The 20,815-nt window shown below is 48.8% G+C and overlaps 8 protein-coding genes across 8 annotated transcripts; 5 read left to right on the plus strand and 3 right to left on the minus strand.

The window, feature by feature from the left end:
* Positions 1-258: 258 nt before the first annotated feature.
* N7511_005559 (putative DNA repair protein Rad1) lies at positions 259-1,392 on the minus strand (the record flags this gene model as incomplete). The annotated part of the gene is made up of 1 exon (XM_057127936.1): positions 259-1,392. One exon carries the CDS (start codon positions 1,390-1,392, stop codon positions 259-261), a length of 1,134 nt encoding a protein of 377 aa, XP_056984453.1.
* A 741-nt stretch (positions 1,393-2,133) lies between these two features.
* gcnE (histone acetyltransferase GCN5) lies at positions 2,134-3,751 on the plus strand (the record flags this gene model as incomplete). The annotated part of the gene is made up of 6 exons (XM_057127937.1): positions 2,134-2,200; positions 2,269-2,360; positions 2,420-2,745; positions 2,798-2,912; positions 2,964-3,671; positions 3,731-3,751. 6 exons carry the CDS (start codon positions 2,134-2,136, stop codon positions 3,749-3,751), a joined length of 1,329 nt encoding a protein of 442 aa, XP_056984454.1.
* A 989-nt stretch (positions 3,752-4,740) lies between these two features.
* On the plus strand, positions 4,741-5,969 carry rgsB (uncharacterized protein; the record flags this gene model as incomplete). The annotated part of the gene is made up of 3 exons (XM_057127938.1): positions 4,741-4,892; positions 4,949-5,678; positions 5,733-5,969. 3 exons carry the CDS (start codon positions 4,741-4,743, stop codon positions 5,967-5,969), a joined length of 1,119 nt encoding a protein of 372 aa, XP_056984455.1.
* Positions 5,970-6,583: 614 nt separating this feature from the next.
* N7511_005562 (uncharacterized protein) lies at positions 6,584-7,616 on the minus strand (the record flags this gene model as incomplete). The annotated part of the gene is made up of 2 exons (XM_057127939.1): positions 6,584-7,248; positions 7,358-7,616. The coding sequence occupies 2 exons, from the start codon at positions 7,614-7,616 to the stop codon at positions 6,584-6,586; spliced, it is 924 nt and encodes a 307-aa protein (XP_056984456.1).
* An 823-nt stretch (positions 7,617-8,439) lies between these two features.
* Positions 8,440-12,018, plus strand: ctpA (Cu(2+)-transporting P-type ATPase CCC2; the record flags this gene model as incomplete). The annotated part of the gene is made up of 1 exon (XM_057127940.1): positions 8,440-12,018. One exon carries the CDS (start codon positions 8,440-8,442, stop codon positions 12,016-12,018), a length of 3,579 nt encoding a protein of 1,192 aa, XP_056984457.1.
* Positions 12,019-12,767: 749 nt separating this feature from the next.
* Positions 12,768-14,131, plus strand: N7511_005564 (FAD-dependent oxidoreductase; the record flags this gene model as incomplete). Its single annotated transcript, XM_057127941.1, has 2 exons — positions 12,768-13,307; positions 13,379-14,131. The coding sequence occupies 2 exons, from the start codon at positions 12,768-12,770 to the stop codon at positions 14,129-14,131; spliced, it is 1,293 nt and encodes a 430-aa protein (XP_056984458.1).
* Positions 14,132-14,249: 118 nt separating this feature from the next.
* Positions 14,250-15,535, minus strand: N7511_005565 (alpha/beta fold hydrolase; the record flags this gene model as incomplete). The annotated part of the gene is made up of 3 exons (XM_057127942.1): positions 14,250-14,926; positions 14,996-15,198; positions 15,273-15,535. The coding sequence occupies 3 exons, from the start codon at positions 15,533-15,535 to the stop codon at positions 14,250-14,252; spliced, it is 1,143 nt and encodes a 380-aa protein (XP_056984459.1).
* Positions 15,536-17,475: 1,940 nt separating this feature from the next.
* Positions 17,476-18,889, plus strand: N7511_005566 (uncharacterized protein; the record flags this gene model as incomplete). The annotated part of the gene is given in 5 exon segments (XM_057127943.1): positions 17,476-17,593; positions 17,806-17,928; positions 17,974-18,380; positions 18,391-18,684; positions 18,755-18,889. The coding sequence occupies 5 exon segments, from the start codon at positions 17,476-17,478 to the stop codon at positions 18,887-18,889; spliced, it is 1,077 nt and encodes a 358-aa protein (XP_056984460.1).
* Between the last annotated feature and the right edge of the window lie 1,926 nt (positions 18,890-20,815).

A 20,815-nucleotide genomic window follows, 5' to 3' on the forward strand; every position in this document is an offset into this window, starting at 1 on the left:
GAACGAAGCCAACAGGTACTCTGCTGAATGCATATCTAGACTATGACTTTCTACCTTACAGGCACGGAAAATTCCCCATGATGTATGGCCTATTCTGATGTTCCCCTCTTGGATGCAGGTACATACTTGAATCCACCAAATCAACCGATACCGAAGCCGTTCTCGTGATTATGTTCAAGTATGCAAAACCCGTGAGAAACATTTTCAATAAATATATAAATACTAAGCCAACTATCTCATCACCACCAGGCAGGCAACTTACTCAACAGCAGCATCCAACGCCATCTCAACCTCCTCCTCATCAAGCAACGGCACAAATCGAAAATCAACAAAACAAACCGGCCCACTAGGCCCTCTGACCCCAGCACCAACAGGTCTCCCCACACCCCCGTTCGCATCCTCCAGCTCTACCATAAACTGCAAACTGAGCACTCCCTGTCGATCCCCCCGGATACTAACCTTATTCGCGACAGACATAGCCCGTGCCGCCTTCCGAACAAGCGCAAAGCGGTAGTTCTGCCGAATACGCTCGCCCATCGCGGAAGGCGGCGATACAAGGAATGTCTCTGTGACCGTGGGTGCGAGCTTTGCGCGTGTTGCGCGTGCGCGTGAGGACCCATCATCTGTTAGGATCTTCTGGGACGCGGCTGTGTTCTGAGTTGCTTCGCTTCCGTTGGTTATTTCATTTTGGGTATCGACGGAGAATTCAACGGTTGATTCGCTGAAGGGGCCTCCTGCGCCCGACAACGCGAAGTATGGTTCTGTCTTGGCGCAGGCAGATAGTTTGAGGATTGTGGGTGTGGAGGAGTCTAGTTCTGCGATTGCGTTGTGGAGCCAGGCGGAGCGCATGATTATTTTCATTATTATTGCTTCGCGTTGGAGGGGGATGTCGGACTCCTCTTCTTCTGGTTCGTAGGTTACTAGTTCGCAGGTTGTTTTCACGCCTGCTTCGGTTATTGTTATGCTGAGTGGGCTGCCGTGTTGGGCGTATTGAAGGGTACAGGACCGGTCCATTAGGAGGGCTGGTGCATTGAAGGCGTTTGAGGATTGTGTAATGCTTTTTTCGCGGTTCGGTTCTGTGAGTTCGTTTATGCCGAAGATTTTGAGTGTTTCGAGAAGTGCTGCGATTGACACGGCGAAGTGGGGGTAGGCCACATTCTGGGATGACTCGTTGGTCTCTGCTTCTGTATCGGTTGGCGTATTGAAGGTGTAGCTTGTGAAGAGGGATTTGTCCAGGAAGGCAAGTCCTTGGATCACGCGGCCTTCTTCTACTGAGAAGCGGAGACCATCGGGGGTGATTTGGACGGTGGCTTTGGGTGCAAAGCCAATACAGGAGAGTAGTGTGTAGAGGTGATGAGCGTTGTTTGAGACGCCAGAGAATAAGGGCTCCATGGCGCTATAAAGGCGAGTTTGTGATGCGACAAGGTCCAATGTCGTGTGGTTCGGGGAAGCGGAGCGGGCTCCACAGCTCACTCGGATTTCGGAATTTGCGATATTGACACAGGACAAGGATTCAATGCCGAAAAATGTGTGATAGCTTTGTTCTAGCAGTACAGATCCCTCTGAGCCCCGCGCTTATGGTACATTTGAGGGGATAGGAAAGGTGCTTGGTTAAACGTAAACTCCGGCAGCACAGATCGTGAAAACAGCTCCAAAGCTACGGGAACACCCTGTCAGTATGTTTGATGTGATGAAAGGATTATAGAGCCGCATTACTAACCCAAATGCTAATGAGGCCGGGACTCCGAGTGATGCGATGTTGAGAAAAGACCGGTCTGTTGATGTCAGTGGAGCTCCAATGATAACCATTAGTTTAGTAGCTACTTACTCAGACCGAACAGGGTAGTCGTGACCAGTGCTACCAATATTGTCAACAAGTGGTCGTAGTCGTAAAGCCAGGAAGCTTACCAAGAAGTAGCAAGTTAAAGCCGACGGAGAATTGGGAGTCCTTATCGATGATAGGGGTGAAAGGTGTAGCGGAGGCTGCCTCCCAGACTTCGTTAAGAGACATTGGGACAATAGGATCAAATCAATGTAATTGAGCAACAATGGTGAGGTGAAGATGCGACGTATAGATCGACGTGTTGATCTGGCCCGTGCGGAACATTGTTAATCCGACCAGTACCCCATGTCATGTTGGAGCAACGCGAAGGCGCAAGTTCCGAATTCCAGATCACCATGGCCGCAGAATCGCCCAAAAGTGAGTAGATCAAAAAGCTATCGAGTGCTTGACTACGTGATTTTTCAAGTGACTAATGATAACTCCAGGCGTTAAGCGAAAAGCCTCCGAAGAGGTAGCTACCCCAGAGTCTGGGCAGCAAGCCAGCAAGAAAGCGCGCACAGATTCCCCCGAGAAAGAAGTAAGTGACTCGGATACTGGAAAAAACCTCTTTGCTTGCTCTGACACGTCCTCTTGTAGGAAGATGGTCCTCTTAAGAAACCCCCCTCCGCATTGTCCCGTTCCCCGAAAAGGTATTTCCTACCCTACGCCTTTCCCCGTGTTTGCGCACTGTGGGTGATGGCTGACATCTCAAAGCCCGCAGTTCTCGAAGAACGTCGTGGCGATATCGAGTTTCGAGTTGTCAACAATGATGGCTCCCACGACAGCTTCATTGTTCTCACCGGGCTGAAGTGTATCTTCCAAAAACAACTACCCAAGATGCCAAAGGACTACATTGCGCGTCTTGTATACGACCGATCACACTTGTCCATTGCTATTGTCAAACATCCCCTCGAGGTTGTTGGGTATGTTTCGGTCTCCCCGCACCCAGCGGAATAGTGCTGATCTTCCATCCAGAGGTATCACATATCGACCATTCAACAGTCGCAAGTTCGCCGAGATCGTCTTCTGTGCTATCTCTTCCGATCAACAAGTCAAGGGATATGGTGCACACTTGATGTCCCATCTCAAGGTAAGGCTCATGGGTCTCAGCTTGTGATCCTGGCTGACTTGTTTGTGCTAGGACTATGTGAAAGCCACATCTCCCATCATGCACTTCCTCACATACGCCGACAACTACGCCATCGGTTACTTCAAGAAACAAGGCTTTACCAAGGAAATCACGCTGGACCGGTCAATCTGGATGGGATATATTAAGGATTACGAGGGTGGCACGCTCATGCAGTGCACCATGCTACCCAAGATACGTTTTCTGGAGATGGGCCGAATGCTCACCAAGCAAAAAGAGTCTGTACAGGCCAAAATTCGCGCCTTCAGTCGATCACATATCGTTCACCCGCCGCCAAAAGAATGGAAGGCCGGCGTACATCCGATTGATCCCCTCAGTATCCCGGCAATCAAAGAGTCCGGGTGGTCTCCTGATATGGATGAAATGGCCCGCCAGCCCCGTCATGGACCCAACTACAACCAGTTGCTGCATCTGTTAAATGACATGCAAAACCACAGTGCGGCTTGGCCATTTACCCAACCCGTGAATCGCGATGAAGTGCCCGATTATTATGAAGTTATTCTGGAGCCCATGGATCTATCAACAATGGAAGAGAAGCACGAGAAGGATTTGTATCCTACTCCGCAGGATTTCATCAAGGATGCTGGGCTCATCTTCGACAACTGCCGCCGCTATAACAATGAGACTACCCCATATGCCAAGAGTGCGAACAAGCTCGAGAAATTCATGTGGTCTCAGATCCGGAATATTCCCGAGTGGTCGGTGAGTACCCTCTAAGGAAGATTCCCTTTACTGATATCAATACTGACTTCAGCTTCTAGCATCTTGCGGATAACCATTGATTTTAAAAGATACGTTTGATGCAGCGAGAGTGTTAGTCTATTTTGCGGGACGGCGTTGGGGTTAATATTTGGGCAATACCCTGTTGATAGATTACTATGGAATATTGTTCACTGGCTTGTAGCTGATGCTAGTGAGTCTCTCTTCATCTTATTTTCATAGTAAACATTGGTCCTGATGCCCTGAGGTTAAGTAGGCGGATTGGGAGCTGCTGCGTATATAGAAAGTGTCCCCAAGTTCAGGGTATCGTGTCTTCTCCCGAGGATCGTCCTCGTATATCAGGAAAGAAGTACGTTACATGTAGTCTTGCGTCTGTTCCCGTTCCCTCGTCGCACTACTGAGTATATTGATATAGGTTATTTTTAGATCTATAGATCTTGTCTTCCGGGGCTGGCCCTTACGAGCATAGTCCAAAGACTGAGCTCATCTTCAAAACAGCTCACCTATCATGAGACTCAAGTTGGCTCTCAAGCTCGTAATAAACACAAAAAACCCAACTATATGACGCAATAAGCTTAAAAGACGAGGTTAAATCCTCCCCCTGACAGGTGGAGCGCAATCTCGGACTATTGTTTACGCGTCGATGTTTCAGAAGAATGCCGATGGCTGGAATATCTTCATTGCTTCACCCTTGCCTTGGTCTTTCATTTCGTTGCTGGGCTTGTCTTTTGTCAAGTCTTGTGTTTTTGTCGTGTTTGCTGTCATCAACATTGTGCTGCCGCCCGCAGTTCTCAGGGGCATCCACCTATCCACTGCCATTGCGTGTCTCGCGACGTGGAATCCAATTCATTCCAACCCCTCCTTTCGTTTACTATCGCTTGTCATTCGCTTCTATCCGCATTTACCTTCACATGCTACACTTTGGGGTTTTCTTTGAGACTGTCAGCTTACCGACCAAACCCTGCCATCTCAGCCCCCTATTGCGCCCCTCTTAATTTCGAATTTTCGGTGCTGGACTTTCACCAGTTTCAACTCTCTACACATTGCCAGCATGTCTCACGACTTTGTTGACGCAGAGTCGCGGAATCGCCTGCCGACTCTGTTCGAGGTTCTCAGTCGTCGAACCCTTGCCCCGGTCGACCTCTTTTCGTTCTACATTTACATGCGCGATCAGCAGCGTTCCGTGGACTACCTGGATTTCTGGTAAGTGCAATCAACTCGTCATACTTTCGATGGCCCATTCTTATGTAGATGATAAGGCTCGACGTTTCCCAACATATGCTACTGTGCCGACACTATGTCCGAGAACTCCGCCGCTCAGTCCTGGTCGCAACCCCCGATATTGAACGAGCCGACAGCAAAAGATCATCCGCAATGCTAGACAACCTCGAGAATTTGGGCGACATTCAGCTGACGGAGGCTGGACCTTCCCGTATGCGCCACGGGTTTGGCGGAAACGAAAAAGAGAGAGACGCGGACCAACGCCTTTCTGCCTTCCTTCGGTCTGAGGGCAACACTTCGCACTCGCAGCAGGGCAGCGTATCGTCAAATGGATCAGCACACCAAGTCTCATCAAATGAAGAGCCCAGACCCAGCTCAGGCACCCGGAACGACGACGAAAACTCCCCTGGCCACACCGTGGACCGTAATGATATTCGCGCCAGTGCTGAGAAGATCTTGTACACATTCCTGCTCCCCGGTTCCGAGCGAGAGATCATGCTACCAGAATCAATGGTCTCGACAATTATCAACCTGATCGAAGATGATGGTCGTGACGATCCTGAGGTCTTTGACCCCGCTAAGGACTACGTCTTCCAGGCCATGGAGCGTGATGCATTCCCAGGCTTCTTGCAGGCAAAGGCTCTCGGAAACATCGTTCCATTAAGTATGATCTTGCGCCTCGCTTTTGCTTTGATCAGCTTCGGTGGAGCTTTCTGGGGTGCTTTCTACGTTGTACTGCGAAACAAGCCCCGCAACATCCGCTGCTGGGTATGTTGTTGGTACTTCTCTAATACCGAAAAACAGCTACTAACTTTCAAATAGACCATCCTTCCATTTGCTGTCGCTGCATACTTCATCGTCTCATACCAGTACAGAATCGACCCCGTCATGGCTTTCCTGGGCTACAGTGAATACACCTTCATGAACTGGGCCCCAATCCGTGAGCCCTATGTTCGAAAGCTCCTAAACAAGCGCGCCATCGTCACTGCATTTATGGCCTTCCTAACAGCTGCGGCTTTGAGTATTTTGTTCATTTTCGTCCCAGGCACCATGCTGTAAGCTTGTTGGTATTCGCCTTAATTTCTCCCCCGCAGAACATGGACTCCCGTCGCGAAGCTCTATCTTCATTCTCGCAATGTTTCCATTCACAGCCCGTTGATGGCGTTTCAATAATAGCGTCCGGATAACAGGGCTCTGCCTCTGTGAAGCACATTTCTGGAAGAAACCTTCCGTTGAGTATCAGTCTTCGATACCAAGGCTGTCGAAGAGAACTATGTTTCTTCCACCCACCTGCTTATCAGCGGTCCCATCCACTTTTCCTTGTCTTGTCCATATTGCCTGCTGTTGTTCATTCTGTGATTTTTTATCTTCTAACAATACCCCTTCGAATCGCCATACACTTGTATTGTATTTACCTTCTCAATGAGCGCCTTCTGGGCTTTACGAATGCATCTTTATCCACACTAATCTTCTACACCCGTACAAGCTAGTGGAAGAAAGGCGTAACAATGCGTAACTGAATCAATAATCAAGTCATTTCATACCATAAATTTCCGTTGCAACCGCTAGCATGATTTAATGAGCAATAAACCCCAGATCAGTGAAAACTAATAATCAAGAAATAGACCGGGACCACATCCCAGCCCAAGTAGTCACAGGGTCATCAGCTCATCTCAAGTCTTCCGCCCAAGCACCCTCTTCGACCGACTATTCCCAGAACGACTGCCAGCCCCCTCATCAATATCCATGCGCGAGCCGTCCCCCTCACCCGTCTCAAAGAACCCATCATCCTGATCAATGTCACCAGCATCCCTCTTGCTCCCACCAAGGCCCGCCCCGAACCGCGCCCGATTCCCTCTCCGCCCAGAACTACCCCCAGCACCACCACCTTCCCCAGAAGCCCCATTCTGGCGCCGTTCGACGGCCTTCTCAAACCGCTGCCCGTAAGTGTGTTTCTGGTTTGCGCGCTTGACAGCATCGCTCTTGATGCGGGCGATCTCCGCCTCTAGGTCTGTCACCACGCCTCCGCAGCGAGACTCCCATTCTGTGAGGGTGGAGATCATTTTGGGGAGGGAGGTTGGTTGCACATCGCGTAGGGGCGAGACGGCTGTTATGTTTACCGAGGGGGGGTTACTGGCGGGGGAGAGGCGGGCTGTTATCAGAGAGGCGTAGATTGCGGCTGTTATCAGGGATTCGAGGTCTGCTGTTGATGGGCTTGATAATGCGGTTTTCAGGGAGGTGTAGGTCAGTGGTTTTATTGTTGTTGAGAGGGAGAGGAGGGAGAGGAGGCGGAGTTTGGTTGTTTGTTCTGGGTTCAATTCTGGGAGGTTGGGGGTTGCTGCTTGGGGGAGTTATGTTTAGCTTTGGATCTTGGAATTTGAGGGTCGGTTATTGTTGGGGTGGCGTGGGCTGTTTCTTTTGGTTGGGTATATTGATATAGTTCTCACCTTGGTAATCCTGTAATGTGCCCCATGCGAATATCTCTAGTAGCTTCAGATGACCTTGGAACTCGACTGGCGTGTCTGGTGACCGCAATGCCTGGACTGTTGGCAGCTCGAGGAGCTCGGCGAAGACATAGGTTTGTGGACTTGAGGTGGCATTTGTGATGATATTCGCGATGAAGCGGGGCGAGCTTGCGCTGCTTGAGTTGGCTAGCACGATGAACGGCTGCAGAGCCTCCAGGGCTCGTGCATGAACTTGGTCCATTGTGTATGGAGTTGGAGGAGAGGAATAGCGAGGGTGTGAGAGTAGATTGCAAGGATGGGATACAATCAAATGTGGAGTGAATGATGCTCCAGCTCCGTTGGAGATTGAGCTGTGCTGGTTTGCACTTGATGCAAACACACTTTATCTGATGCTCCGGATGTTTACTTGGTCTTGGCCATCATTCGGCTCTTTCGTCCTGAGTATAGAGTAGTAGAGTAGATTGGATCCTGGAGATGGCCTAATTGGTGCTGACTAGCATATGCATCATTCTTCGCCCAGATTGTCCAAATTCACAACGCCCGCATTCTCAGGCCTTCAGCTGCAGTGGAAATGATCCCTACTCCGTAGACATGACCGTTGACCCTTGAAACCACCATTTCTTTTTGACATGTCTAGCCTGTTTCAAGTTCTATTGGACCCTGTATATTACGTGAATATTGATCTAGGGCGTCGTTAATTTGCTGGTCCTTTTGAAAACAGGACCATCTTATCAGTTCTACATGAGATCGGGCGGGACATTCTTTTGCGTGGCTTCGGGAATCCACACCCCTCGTAATCAATCCACTCAAAGCCCTTTTTCTGACCTTCCTTGCGGCATTTCTATTTTGTGTCTTCACATCACCTTGACGTGGCCTATTGGCAGAGTCTACTGTGTATATTCGAACCTCTGCAATCCCTTTGTCTAATCGGGAAATGATCTGATCGGTCTTGCGCCATCCGACAGCATCCGTACCTCATCGCTGCCTTCTCTCAGCCTGATCCGAATCCCTCATGCAATAGTCCGTTCTGCCTCGTCGTGTTCGCCTCGCGCTTCACTATCGAAATGACAAGCCCAGCCGCTGCCGGGTCCGATCGGCCCGCAATGGCCACGACGACTGTCAAAATAGACGGCATGACTTGTGGAGCATGCACTTCGGCAGTGGAGGGCGCGTTCAAGGGGGTGGAGAGCGTGCAAGACGTCTCCGTCAGCCTTATAATGGGCCGAGCTGCTGTGCAACATGATCCGACAGTCTTATCGCCGGCAAAAGTCGCGGAGATGATTGAAGATTGTGGCTTCGATGCGACAGTCTTATCAACCGACGAACAGACCAAACCCCACACCGATGTTGTCTCGGATACCCCGGCCACGCGGTTCTCGGTCACGAATCTGGCCGTGGAAGGTATGACATGCGGTGCATGTACTTCTGCAGTGGAAAGCGGGCTGAAAGACGTCAAGGGTGTGAACTCAGTGGACGTATCCTTGCTTTCTGAGCGTGCCGTGGTGGAGCATGATGCTGGTATCATCACCGCGGAGCAGATCGCGGAGATTATTGAGGATCGAGGATTTGGTGCACGAGTATTGCAGACATCCCGAGCTGGACCTGAAGATTCACCCACCCCGGTCGGCTCGGATGACAAGACCGGATTGTTGGTCACGACTGTTGCAGTTGGAGGCATGACCTGCGGCGCTTGCACGTCTAGCGTTGAGGGTGCCTTGGGTGGTGTGGATGGTGTGATCCAGTTCAATATCAGTCTTCTGGCAGAGCGTGCGGTGGTTGTCCATGATTCAGCCATCATCCCTGCCAGCAAAATCCCAGGTTTAATAGAGGATGCCGGATTTGATGCGTCGATCGTGTCATCGGAGGCGCAGGCGCCTCAGTCAAAGAAGACACAGCATATCAACCTTAGCTTGCATGGATTACGGGATGCTGCTTCTGCTTCTGCATTGGAAGAAAGCTTACTGCAGAAAGCTGGTGTCCACTCGGCATCAATCAAAATGTCCAACTCCCGGATAGCGATCTCCTTCGACCCATCAATTATTGGAATTCGATCTGTGGTGGATGTGATTGAGACCGCTGGATATAACGCTCTGATGGTGGACTCGGACGATACGAACGCACAATTACAGTCACTTTCAAAGACAAAGGAGATTCAAGAGTGGAGGCGTGCATTCATCATCTCCGCATCCTTTGCAGTGCCCGTCTTCCTCATCAGCATGGTTCTTCCCATGTATCTGACCAGTCTTGACTTTGGTGGCTTTGAACTCATCCCAGGCCTCTATTTTGGAGACTTGATTTGCCTTTGTCTCACAGTACCCGTGCAATTTGGCATTGGTAGACGATTCTATGTGACAAGCTTCAAGTCCCTCAAGCACCGCTCCCCAACCATGGATGTCCTCGTTATGTTGGGAACTTCCGCTGCATTCTTTTATAGCTGTTTCACCATGACCATGGCCCTTTGCAGCATCGATCACAAACGCCCAAGCACCGTGTTTGACACCAGCACTATGCTGATCACGTTTATCACTTTGGGGCGGTGGTTGGAGAACCGCGCCAAGGGTCAAACTTCCGCTGCTTTATCACGACTCATGTCTTTGACTCCATCTATGACGACTATTTATGAAGACCCCATTGCGGCAGAGAAGTTAGCTGAGCGCTGGTCTTCGAAGCCCAAACCTGGTGCCTCTGACGAACCTGCTCTGGCCGATGATATGACAGTGAACCAAAAGGGCATTCCCACCGAGCTGATACAAGTTGGCGACATTGTCATCCTTCACCCCGGTGACAAAGTGTCTGCGGATGGAGTAGTCATTCGCGGCGAGAGCTATGTTGACGAGAGTATGATCAGCGGAGAAGCACTACCAATTCACAAGAAAATTGGCAGTCATGTCGTTGCTGGAACCGTGAACGGTACCAACTCGATTGACTTCAAGGTCCTCCGAGCTGGTAAAGACACTCAACTTAGTCAGATTGTCAAGTTGGTACAGGACGCACAAACCAGCCGTGCTCCAATTCAGCGTATGGCTGATATTGTTGCTGGATACTTTGTACCCACTATTATTGGCCTCGGTTTGATCACCTTCTTTGGCTGGATGTTCCTCAGTCATGTATTGCCTCATCCGCCTATGATTTTCGAAGTCGAAAGCAGTGGCGGTCGAGTCATGGTCTGTCTGAAACTCTGCATTTCGGTTATTGTCTTTGCATGCCCCTGTGCTTTAGGTTTGAGCACACCGACTGCTGTGATGGTTGGCACTGGAGTAGGCGCAGAGCATGGCATTCTTGTTAAAGGTGGAGCTGTTCTGGAAGCCGCTACCAAGGTCACTCATGTTGTCTTTGATAAGACTGGCACCCTGACTACAGGAAAGATGAGCGTTGCTCACACTCGGATTGAACCTCAATGGACAGTGAGCGATTGGCGCCGTCAACTCTGGTGGCTCATTGTCGGTCTGTCAGAGACTGGCAGTGAGCACCCAATTGGACGGGCCATTCTTTTTGCAGCCAAAACCGAATCAGGACACCCTGGAGAAGATGGATTGCCTGGCATCATGGGTGACTTTGACAACTGTGTTGGCAAGGGAATATCTGCTTCCGTTGAACCTACATCTAGCGGCGAGCGTATTCGGTATAATGTCCTTCTGGGCAACGCTGAATACCTCCGTTCAAATAATGTTCTCATGCCTGCTGATGCAGACCCCGACTCCGCGGCATCTGGTTCTATCCTCGATACTGAGGCTGTTAAGCCCAGCAGCTCGGGATCTGGCATCACACGAATCCACGTCGCAATTGATAACCACTACGCTGGCACCATCTCTCTTCGAGACAGAGTCAAGGACACAGCGGCAGCCGCAGTGGCTGCCCTGCACCGTATGGGAATCTCAACCTCAATGGTGACAGGCGACACACTCTCCACAGCAACGGCGATTGCAATGGCTGTGGGCATACCCAAATCGGCAATTCACGCTTCTGTCTCACCATCTGAAAAACGATCCATCGTGTCTGCCCTTCAAGCTGAAGGCGAACGCGTTGCCATGGTAGGCGACGGCATCAATGACTCTCCCGCACTAGCAACAGCATCCGTCGGAATTGCCCTCGCCTCCGGCACAGACGTCGCCGTGGAAGCAGCTGACATTGTCCTAATGCGTCCGGATGACTTACTCTCCGTGCCAGCCAGTCTGTCCCTCTCGCGCTCTGTCTTTAAACGCATCAAGATGAACTTGATGTGGGCCTGCCTGTACAATGTCATTGGTCTGCCATTTGCAATGGGCCTCTTCCTCCCCTTTACTGGCTTCATGCTACCACCCATGGCCGCCGGTGCTGCAATGGCCCTTTCCAGTGTTTCAGTCGTGGTCAGCAGTCTCCTTCTGAAATTCTGGAGCCGTCCCTCTTGGATGACAACCGAACGTCTCGAGAAGGAAATCGCCTCCGGTACAATCTCCGCAGCTGGTATCGGCCGTGGCGCTCACGCCCGCAAGCACAGCTGGTGGTCTCCGGCCGCCATCATGTCCGACAGTCCACGCTCTCTCCGTCGTCGGGTTGGAAGCGTGGCTGCTTCGTTCTGGTCCCTGGTTACTGGCAAGGGTGTCAGAACCACCATCCGTGAAGACGAGGGTTACGTCCCTCTCCAGACGGTTGAGCCTGTTTGATTTTCTTTTTTTCATTTCGGCCGTGTCGGCTTCTATACGCTGGCTTGTTTGTTTTGCATGACTCTTTTAATGATCGCTGTCTTTGATTCAACACGACTTTGTTATCATCGGATATTTTTCGGGTCCTCTGCTGGATGGTGTTTACTCTTGGATCTTTTACTTAGTTGTTCGATACCTCTTCCGCTCATGTGATTTATGCATTTGATCTAAATGATAGTCTTTTCTTTATTTCAGTCCTCCGTAGATGTTTCTTGGGGAATATACCGCTGAGCGACCCTGCGCAAGCTCTTAAGCTCTTTTAATCAGAGAAAGTAAACCCTAACCCACCCCTACAGAAGTATATGCATGTCTTGATCTGTCTCTTTCGGCAATGATATTAACTTTGAGGATATTAAGTAAATCAGATGCAGTATCATACACCGTATATTATGTTTCAGTCGTCGACCCTAGTGCCAGTTTCCCAACATAGATTCGCCTGTCAAACAAGACTCGGGACCGAATGTCCTCAACCCGGGACCGAGCATCGCAGGCCTCAACGAGAGAGTTTCACTCTTTTTCGGGACCGACACACCCAGTGAGTATTTCTTGCGAATTATAAGAGCGACTTTCAACTCGATAGAAATATAAAGCTATCCGCCTACTCCTCACTCGTTCATTTCTTTCTACATCAATATCTTGAACCCTAAACAACCCACAATTGTACCACTCACAATCTCTATACTCAACCACCACCAGAACTATAACTTACAATGACCATACCAACCAAACCCCCCATCGCCATAATCGGCGCTGGACCCAGCGGGCTAACACTCGCCCGCCTCCTCGAAACAGCGAGCATAAACTATACAATCTTCGAGCGCGACCCATCACCCGAACCAACAGCACGCTTCCAAGGCGGCACTCTAGACCTCCACAAAGAAACAGGCCAAGCAGCACTCCGCCGCGCAGGTCTAACGGCCGAGTTCGAGAAACTCGCCCGACGAAACGCAATGACGATGACCATCCAAGACGCACACGGGAATCATCGCTGTGTCTTCAACGAGCCGCGCGATGCACCCGAGATTGATCGCGTCCAGTTGAGGCGCATGTTGCTCTCTTCTATTCCGACCGAGCGGGTCCAATGGGGGATGGGATTGGCTTTTGTTGAAAGACATGAGGGAGATGATATGGGTGAGGGGGAGATGCAAAATACTGCGGAGTTAGAACTTCATTTCCAAGATGGGAGGGTCGAAAGCGGGTTTGGACTCGTTGTTGGTGCTGATGGGGCTTGGAGTCGGCTGAGGTCATTGGTATGGATTTCCTTCTCTTCGTCTGTTGACTTCATTAGGAGTAAATTTTGTTTTGACACGGCATTCTATAGTTCACACCCGCCAAACCAATCTACTCGGGCAAAACCTTCATCGAAGGTCGTCTGTCCCTGACGAACCCGCAATACAGCGCCGCACTTGAAATGGTTGGGGCTGGTAACTCCATGGCTATGGGTGCGAGGAGTACACTGTGCATCCAGCAAACGGCTGATGGCTCTTATCGCGTGTATATGGGTCTTGTTGCGCCGGAAGATAGTACCCGGGCTGGTGGTGTGGCCGATGTGACCGATACTGACGAGACTCGTGCGGCAATGCTTGCGCCTGGCGGTTTCTTCGGTGATTGGGCTTTGCAGTTGCGAGAGTTCGTTGCGGAGGCTGAGGGTCCGTGGCGTGCTTGGCCTCTTTATCGGCTTGATCCGGATACATTCTTGTCTGGTTCCGATGGGAAGGACTCTGAGCAAGGGGATCGATTTGGAGATCGGTGGAGACATGTATCTGGGGCTACAATGTTGGGGGATGCGGCGCATATCTCTACGCCGAATGGGGAGGGAGTTAACCAGGCTATGTTGGATGCTTTGGTTTTGTTTGATTGCATTGTGGCTGAGGTTGACGGTGGAGTGCTTGATATGCTGGCTCTTGATCGGGCGGTTGTGAAGTATGAAGCTGAGATGAGACCTCGGGCTCGGGATTACATTCAGCGTTGTATTGAGGATGAAGGGTTGTTTTGGGGAGAGGGAGCGGCTTGTCGCTTGGTGGAGATGTTTAATGAGGTTATGAAGCATGTCGAGGAGTCGAAGTCAGTCTGAGCTGCACTACTCTAGATATTGCAATTTGATATTGATGTGATAGTATCATGTATAGAGTTCATTCAGACAAAAAAAAGACCTGCAATTAACAAACTGGCCATTGACTATCGTGTCCTGATCATTGCTCATGGTCATCACCCAGGACGCGAATCAACTCTTTAAAAATGGGCTCCCAAACCTCTACCGACAAAGCCAAAGTATCATGGTCAGTACCAGAAATCGTCGTCGAAGCAAATTCGACTACATCCTTATACTCCTCATCCGTCCCACACCAACGCTCTTCGAAATAAATCTGCCCTTTCTTCCCAATCATTACATCAGACTCAGCAAAGTAAGCCTGAATCTTCAATGGAGTGGCCTTCCCGTCTCGCCCGCGTTCCAACTTCACAAAGTCGCGTACAAAAACCTCATAGTCCTCACATTTCCCCCAGGTATTAGTAGGTTCCTTTCGAAGACACTGCAGGGCTTCACTGTTTGCCCCAACTGTTTCCTCTTCAAACATGTATTTATGCATGAGATTGTCCAATTCAGCTTGCACATCACGAGATAGTCCATACACCTCCTCGATATGGCGACGCTGCTTTTCCTGCCGAGAATTGTCATGACTAGTAGTGTCATTTGAGGAAATCGCATTAGTGACTTTCTTCACTACTGCTCCGCTGGATGCGAATGCGGGTGCAGCTTGAAGCATGAAGAATTTGGGAATGCGATGCCAGAGATCAAATGCTTTGTTGGGGATGTATTGGAGCATTTGCATGGAGGTTTTGAGGGAATGGGCGGGATCAACCCATGGCGCTGAGAGAAAGTTAGTTTGATATTCCATTTTTAATGAAAGGGATATAGATTCAAGTAAGGAAATCACACCTAGCATGTTAACAACCGGATTGCTGGGATACAAAAAATCCCGACAATGGTAGAGAGTATTCAAAAGATACATAGTGCCAGCACTATGCGACGCCAGCGCCACATGTTGAATACCGAGATGCGCCAACAGACGTGGAACAAGCTCTACCCAGGTAGACATGCGCTGGACGAGCGGTACATCTGTCGAACCGCCCATGCCAGGACTTTTGATAACATACAGGTGTTAGCGTCGCTCGTCCGTGTATAGTGGGGGCGGAAAAGATTCCACACCACTTACCGATCGACAACCAATACACGAACGCCTAGTTTGTCCGCTATGGCGTCGAGTTGTATACCCAGGTATCGGGAGGAAAACATCCCTGGAATGAGGAGCAGGGTTGGAGGAGTTCCTGACTCGTCGGGTTGCCGCCCGAACTCGGCGTAGGTTACATTTAGGGGGCCATGTGTGGCAGTGGCTTCGAGGGTGAAGCGCTGGTGGAACCGGGCGTTGGAGATGTAGGAGTGGGCGATATAGATGGGCGAAGATGGATCTGAAGACATTTTTGTAGAGAATAAGAGAGTTTGTCGGAGTTTGGAGGTTGGATGTCTAAGTATTCGGGAACCGTAAGCACACTAGTTCTTCCGAGCTTACAGTTTGGCTTCCACAGCTGCAATTCTGTTTTCTCGTTAGATCGTAGACCATAGCTCTCTTCATGCACCGCGCTAGATCTATAGGTGACACTTTTTATAACAGACTCCCTCTGTCGGGACTCGTCTATCACAGCAACTCATCACTAATGAAGAATTTGGAAGGGCTTTACCGCAGTGCATATAGAGTTTTGTGGCCCGCGGTAGACTTTACCAGCACATTGCACGATGAGCTCCTTGACTTTACCACCATGACAAGATCCATGATAGACACGCTGGACCTGATCCTTATACCGATATCTATCTTCTCGTCAATTGTATATACAGGGGTTCGATATGCGGTTCATAAATAACTTGCAGAATTCGATAATAGGGTATCTGACTAGGCCCTCTGGTTCATTTCTAGTGGTATTAGACTATGAAGAATACAGGGATATCAAAATTCATTTTCAACCTAATTGCTTCAAATGGATAAAGAGCTGTTCGCTACGTATATTGCCTTCCTTCCCCTCAGCAATCTCAACATCTTCCATTGTATCAGAAGCTTAGGATCTCCATTTATTAAACAACCTTTCCCCCAATCCAGTTTTCTTCTTGGCCTTACTGACCTCGAAACTTGGAGTAGCAGGTGTTGATGAGCCTCGCGTCTTTGGGTTGGGTTTTGGGTTGGGCTTTGGGGCGGAATTAGTCTACCTTCGTCAGTTTGAAAGTAGTGGAACGAATGATGTTTGAGTTACCGATGCGAGGTATCTCCCCGAGTATATTGAATGGGGATCAAAGCTTCCACCATGAGGCTCGTGGTACGTTGCAGGCTTTGAGTTGCATCTTGTTAGTGAGGGACGCTAGATTCGAGGGGGGGGGCGCTTTTTACCATGTCTGAATTCACGGATATTCTTCTGGAGCAAGACTAAGTAGTGTGGCTCGTATTATGTATTTGATTCGTTGAGAAAGATAATTGTTCCGTATGAACGAGAAAGGCGGACGAAACATTCATTTATATAACTTCTCTTGATTTGTATCAATGTTCCGTTGAGTATATAGCTCGATCTAGATTCTTTGGCCAACGAGATGTGGCCGAATTTAGCTGATCGAACCCAGCAAAGGCGCTTATATTCTTATGCTTGTGCTTTATAAATATCCATAGTTTCAGAGTTGAGTCAAGTGGGATAATGATCAAAGGATCTGTATTGATGGGATGAGATACAGCTTGCTATTGGGGGTAATGCCGCCAAGGTCTACTCATGGCCGTGTTGTTGCGCATCCTGCAAGATATGCGCGGCCAGTAAACGCCCGACTTTTCTTATGCATGGGATCGGGGCTGAGGCTGAGGCTACCGGACATATTTCCCAACACGGAATTAGCTGCGCGCGATGATAATACGTACGGAACACTCGAGCGCTAAGTTACTGCATGACGATGAACAGCGCCTAACGAATTCTCATCCAAACGAAAGCCGCACGCACCTCAAAATGATGCAGAATGTTGCCACAAATTTTCTATTAAGTCAAAAATAAAAGATCCACCCCACACTCTGACACAAAATCTTTCTTTATAAACCAATCAGGCATGCAGGGGATAAAACAAATCTTATAGCCGCCGTGTTCGGATACCCGTACTTTTGGGGCGGTTTCAAGAGACCCTGTAGTAGCTTGGAACCAGCATCTTCGCTACACATGCTGTTTGACCATAACCAAGAGATTTTATCAAATTTGAAGATGATGTATCTGTGCAATTACTTTTTGGGAGTTGCGACATCCCTTCCAACGAAGCTCGGAATTTAGTAACACAAAGCCTTATTTTCCCTCCAACCTTCGAAGGCTGTAGCATTACTTGGACTGAAAATATACGAAAGTATGATGATGCGGACGAGTTTGAACGAACTGTACTATGAAGAATTTGAGAGGCGCACCAGACAAAATCTCGATGAGGAATATCCAGCCTGGAAGTATCTTGGCTTCGAATGGTGGACAGGTAAGCCAAACAAGCCGTTCCGAGATTGTGCGTAACTAACATGAGAAGATGGAGGCATGGGATTGGAGATGGCTCCATTCACGATAGCCGAGCTCTCTCAGCGAGTCTCTTGTCCCCTTCGAATCATGTAGAACTACCACTGCAGTGACACCCAGTGAAAGCAGCTGCTTACCAACTACACAGATTTTTACCGATCGATTATCCATATGCAGACCAAGGGCGAGATATACTAGCGGTATATAAACACTACTCTATCCCGGGCGCCTTTATCTCGGAGAGGTTACGAAACGTTGCTTGCTCATTTGGCACTGCTGAAGAAGATGGAAAAGATAGCTGTATGTTATTTCTGACATCTTGTGTATCATTCGCTAATCAAAAAGACATCTGGTTTCACTTTCTGTGCAAGAACGTTCCCATCGAGGAGCAAAACGGCGTTTACAAAATTACGAACGGAAACCAACAAGGCAAGAAGGAGATCAGCCAAGGAGACTTTGGCTGGGTTCGGTCTGCATTTTGCATGGTGAAACACAACGGTGATACTCCAGCAGTCACTTTGATTGCATTCGGTGCCGATTGGTCACTGTATGAGAAATTCAAAGCAATCTCCAAGAACATCTCATATGAACAGATTCTCAATGAACCGTACTGTCTATTCAATGTTGTTTTCGAAGGTCTATATGAGAGAATTGATGAACTTGTCTGGAATGTTGCAAAGGTTTTTACCCAGGAAGAGATGGCAAGTACCCCATTTTCCGATCAGAGCCATCTCAAGGTAGTCACTAATTCGGTATATGTAGAAGGTTCTCCATCTGGCTAAGGGAGATTCGGAGTTGGCTGACATGGACTTGGACTTTCCCGGACTACACATGATTCAGAGAACCCAAATCTACCTTCGAGAGGCCATTGAAGCTATTACCGTGACTTTGGATGCGATGATATGCCAACACGAGCGACTGATCAAAGCCTCTGGGCGGATTACACCCTCTGTCGAGTCAGCACAGGCGGATTTTCGTTATCGTAAAGTGACCATCAGTTCCACAGACTTAAGACTACAAAGCATGGAAAGAAGGACGCAGAGCACGATCAACTTGGTATGTCTAATACATGAGCTCTGTCTTCATCGACGATGTTAGAAGAAATAAAAATTGACATTATCTTTAGGCCTTTAACCTGGTTACTCAGACCGATTCAAGGGTCATGAAAGGCGACAGTGCTGTAATGAAGCGAATTGCAGTTCTCACCATGATATTTCTCCCTTGCACGGCCGTGGCAGTAAGCCCCAAATTCTGGCGGTAATTGTTTCCTGCAAGAAGATACTAATATATAAATTGCAGACATTCTTTAGCACACCATTCTTTTATCTCAATGACAACTCTCACACAGTAGATATTTCACCATCTTTCTGGACGATATGGGCAGTATCAGTGCCACTAACGATATTCACTGTTATCCTCTTTTATGCACAATCCAAGGGAAGCAGAGGGCTCTGGAAGTTGCTTTGTGAATGGAAGAGACGAAAAGTCCCCGATGAAGAGAAAAGCGAATATGATTTAAGTGATAAGGAAGAACTTGCATAATTGGTGCAATCTAATACGAAATCTTTAGAGAGCCTCTAGTCGAATTTGATCCATGAACGAAGCGAATGAAATTTAGGAATGGCTTAAGCGACAGCTTTCAACCTATGGCACGGCATCTCACGTCGCTCTTTGTCTTAGAGGTGGCTTGTCATTTTCAAGGCGTGAGATACTGCCACGCCGGGGGTATGATCATGATTTTGGCGAGACATGGGTTTGCTGAGGCGTGGTAGCAGAGCTCGCCGTTACAAACTCGTATCACCCGATGTTCGCAACGATGTTAGAATCGGCCAGATTGGGGAGTTTCTTGGCTATAATGATAGCAGAAACTTCTGCAATGACTTGCAGCTTAATTTTTATTGCAAATATACGGCTAGTGTGCCGAGGTTTGCATGTGATAAAGAGCGAAATCTGAAGATACCAATGCTTCAGAGTCCGGACCAAAAGGTTAGTACTGCCATCACCACTAGTTGGCTGTCCTAACTATCAAAGAGGTCATCAAAGCAATTAATGACGGGAACTTTTGATTCCACCGAGACAATGTCTCTTTCTTCCACCCGAATGAAGATTTCTACCGAACATCAACGGTGGCCAATATTGACCATGCATCACAATCATCGTATAGTGAGAATACTCGCCTGTGAACGATCTTCAGCTGCCGTAGTACTACTAATATATTCTCATCGAGAAGATTGAGCCAGGTAACTAGCCTTGTAATAATAACTAAAGAAACAGAATACAAGGAGGTGGTGGTATTCTGGGAAGCTTTGGGGTTGTACCACCGGCTCTACTACGAAGTAAACGCCGTTAGTTACAAGTTTATCTCGCACTTTTTGTCAACCAACCTGGCATAATAGCTAGCTGACTTCATTGTTCTCTTTGGAATATTGACATCAAAATATCTGTCGCCCTATATGGATGTGCTGCAGGAGCAGCATTGGCCTTCTTTGGGCCCACCCTCAAGTGTATGCCGGGAATGTGGCATGTAAGTCCACACCTAAACAGTCGATAGATTTGAGAATAATGATGCAAGAATAGCTTCGAGTCTTATATATCATAATCACCGGAAAATTCCTATTCAAAAAGTCCCGGTATCCGCTTTTTCAACCAGACGTTTTATCATCTCGAGTTCCGATATTTGAGCTCGACATCCAAATGCACAAGACCAACTCCAGCTACTTTGCCGATTTAGATGAGAGCAGACTCAGATTACTTTTCTCGTTGTGTCCGGATTGGCTTTCATTACATGGCAGAAGGCGCATGGCTATGGGTGGCACGGCTTGCACGTTTTATCAGGCCGTCGCCCCCTTCCAAGCCTACGAGGTGCGGTCGCAGGTACTTTGCTGGGACGAGAAATGGCTTTATATTTTAAGCGATTTTTTCACTTCTGGCAGCAGTCGCCAGGCTGATTGTACTAGGTATTTCGCGGGCGAACTTGGAGATAAAGGTCGCACTCGGACTCGGATTATCGCGTCTGCGATCACGAAATACTGCTTCAAGTTAGATCGCGTTACAGTTCCCCCGTATGTTTCTCTCAAGGAGAAGATTTCCCTGGCTGCAAAAGGTGGGGACACATTTGAGAAGAGAAATGCTGCAGGGATGCGCTTTGCAAGGTCTTTTACTACACTTGGTGATTTGAGAGATTATC

Source organism: Penicillium nucicola (genome assembly GCF_028828085.1).
Source record: "Penicillium nucicola strain IBT 29836 chromosome Unknown utg000005l, whole genome shotgun sequence".
Lineage (NCBI taxonomy): Eukaryota > Fungi > Ascomycota > Eurotiomycetes > Eurotiales > Aspergillaceae > Penicillium > Penicillium nucicola.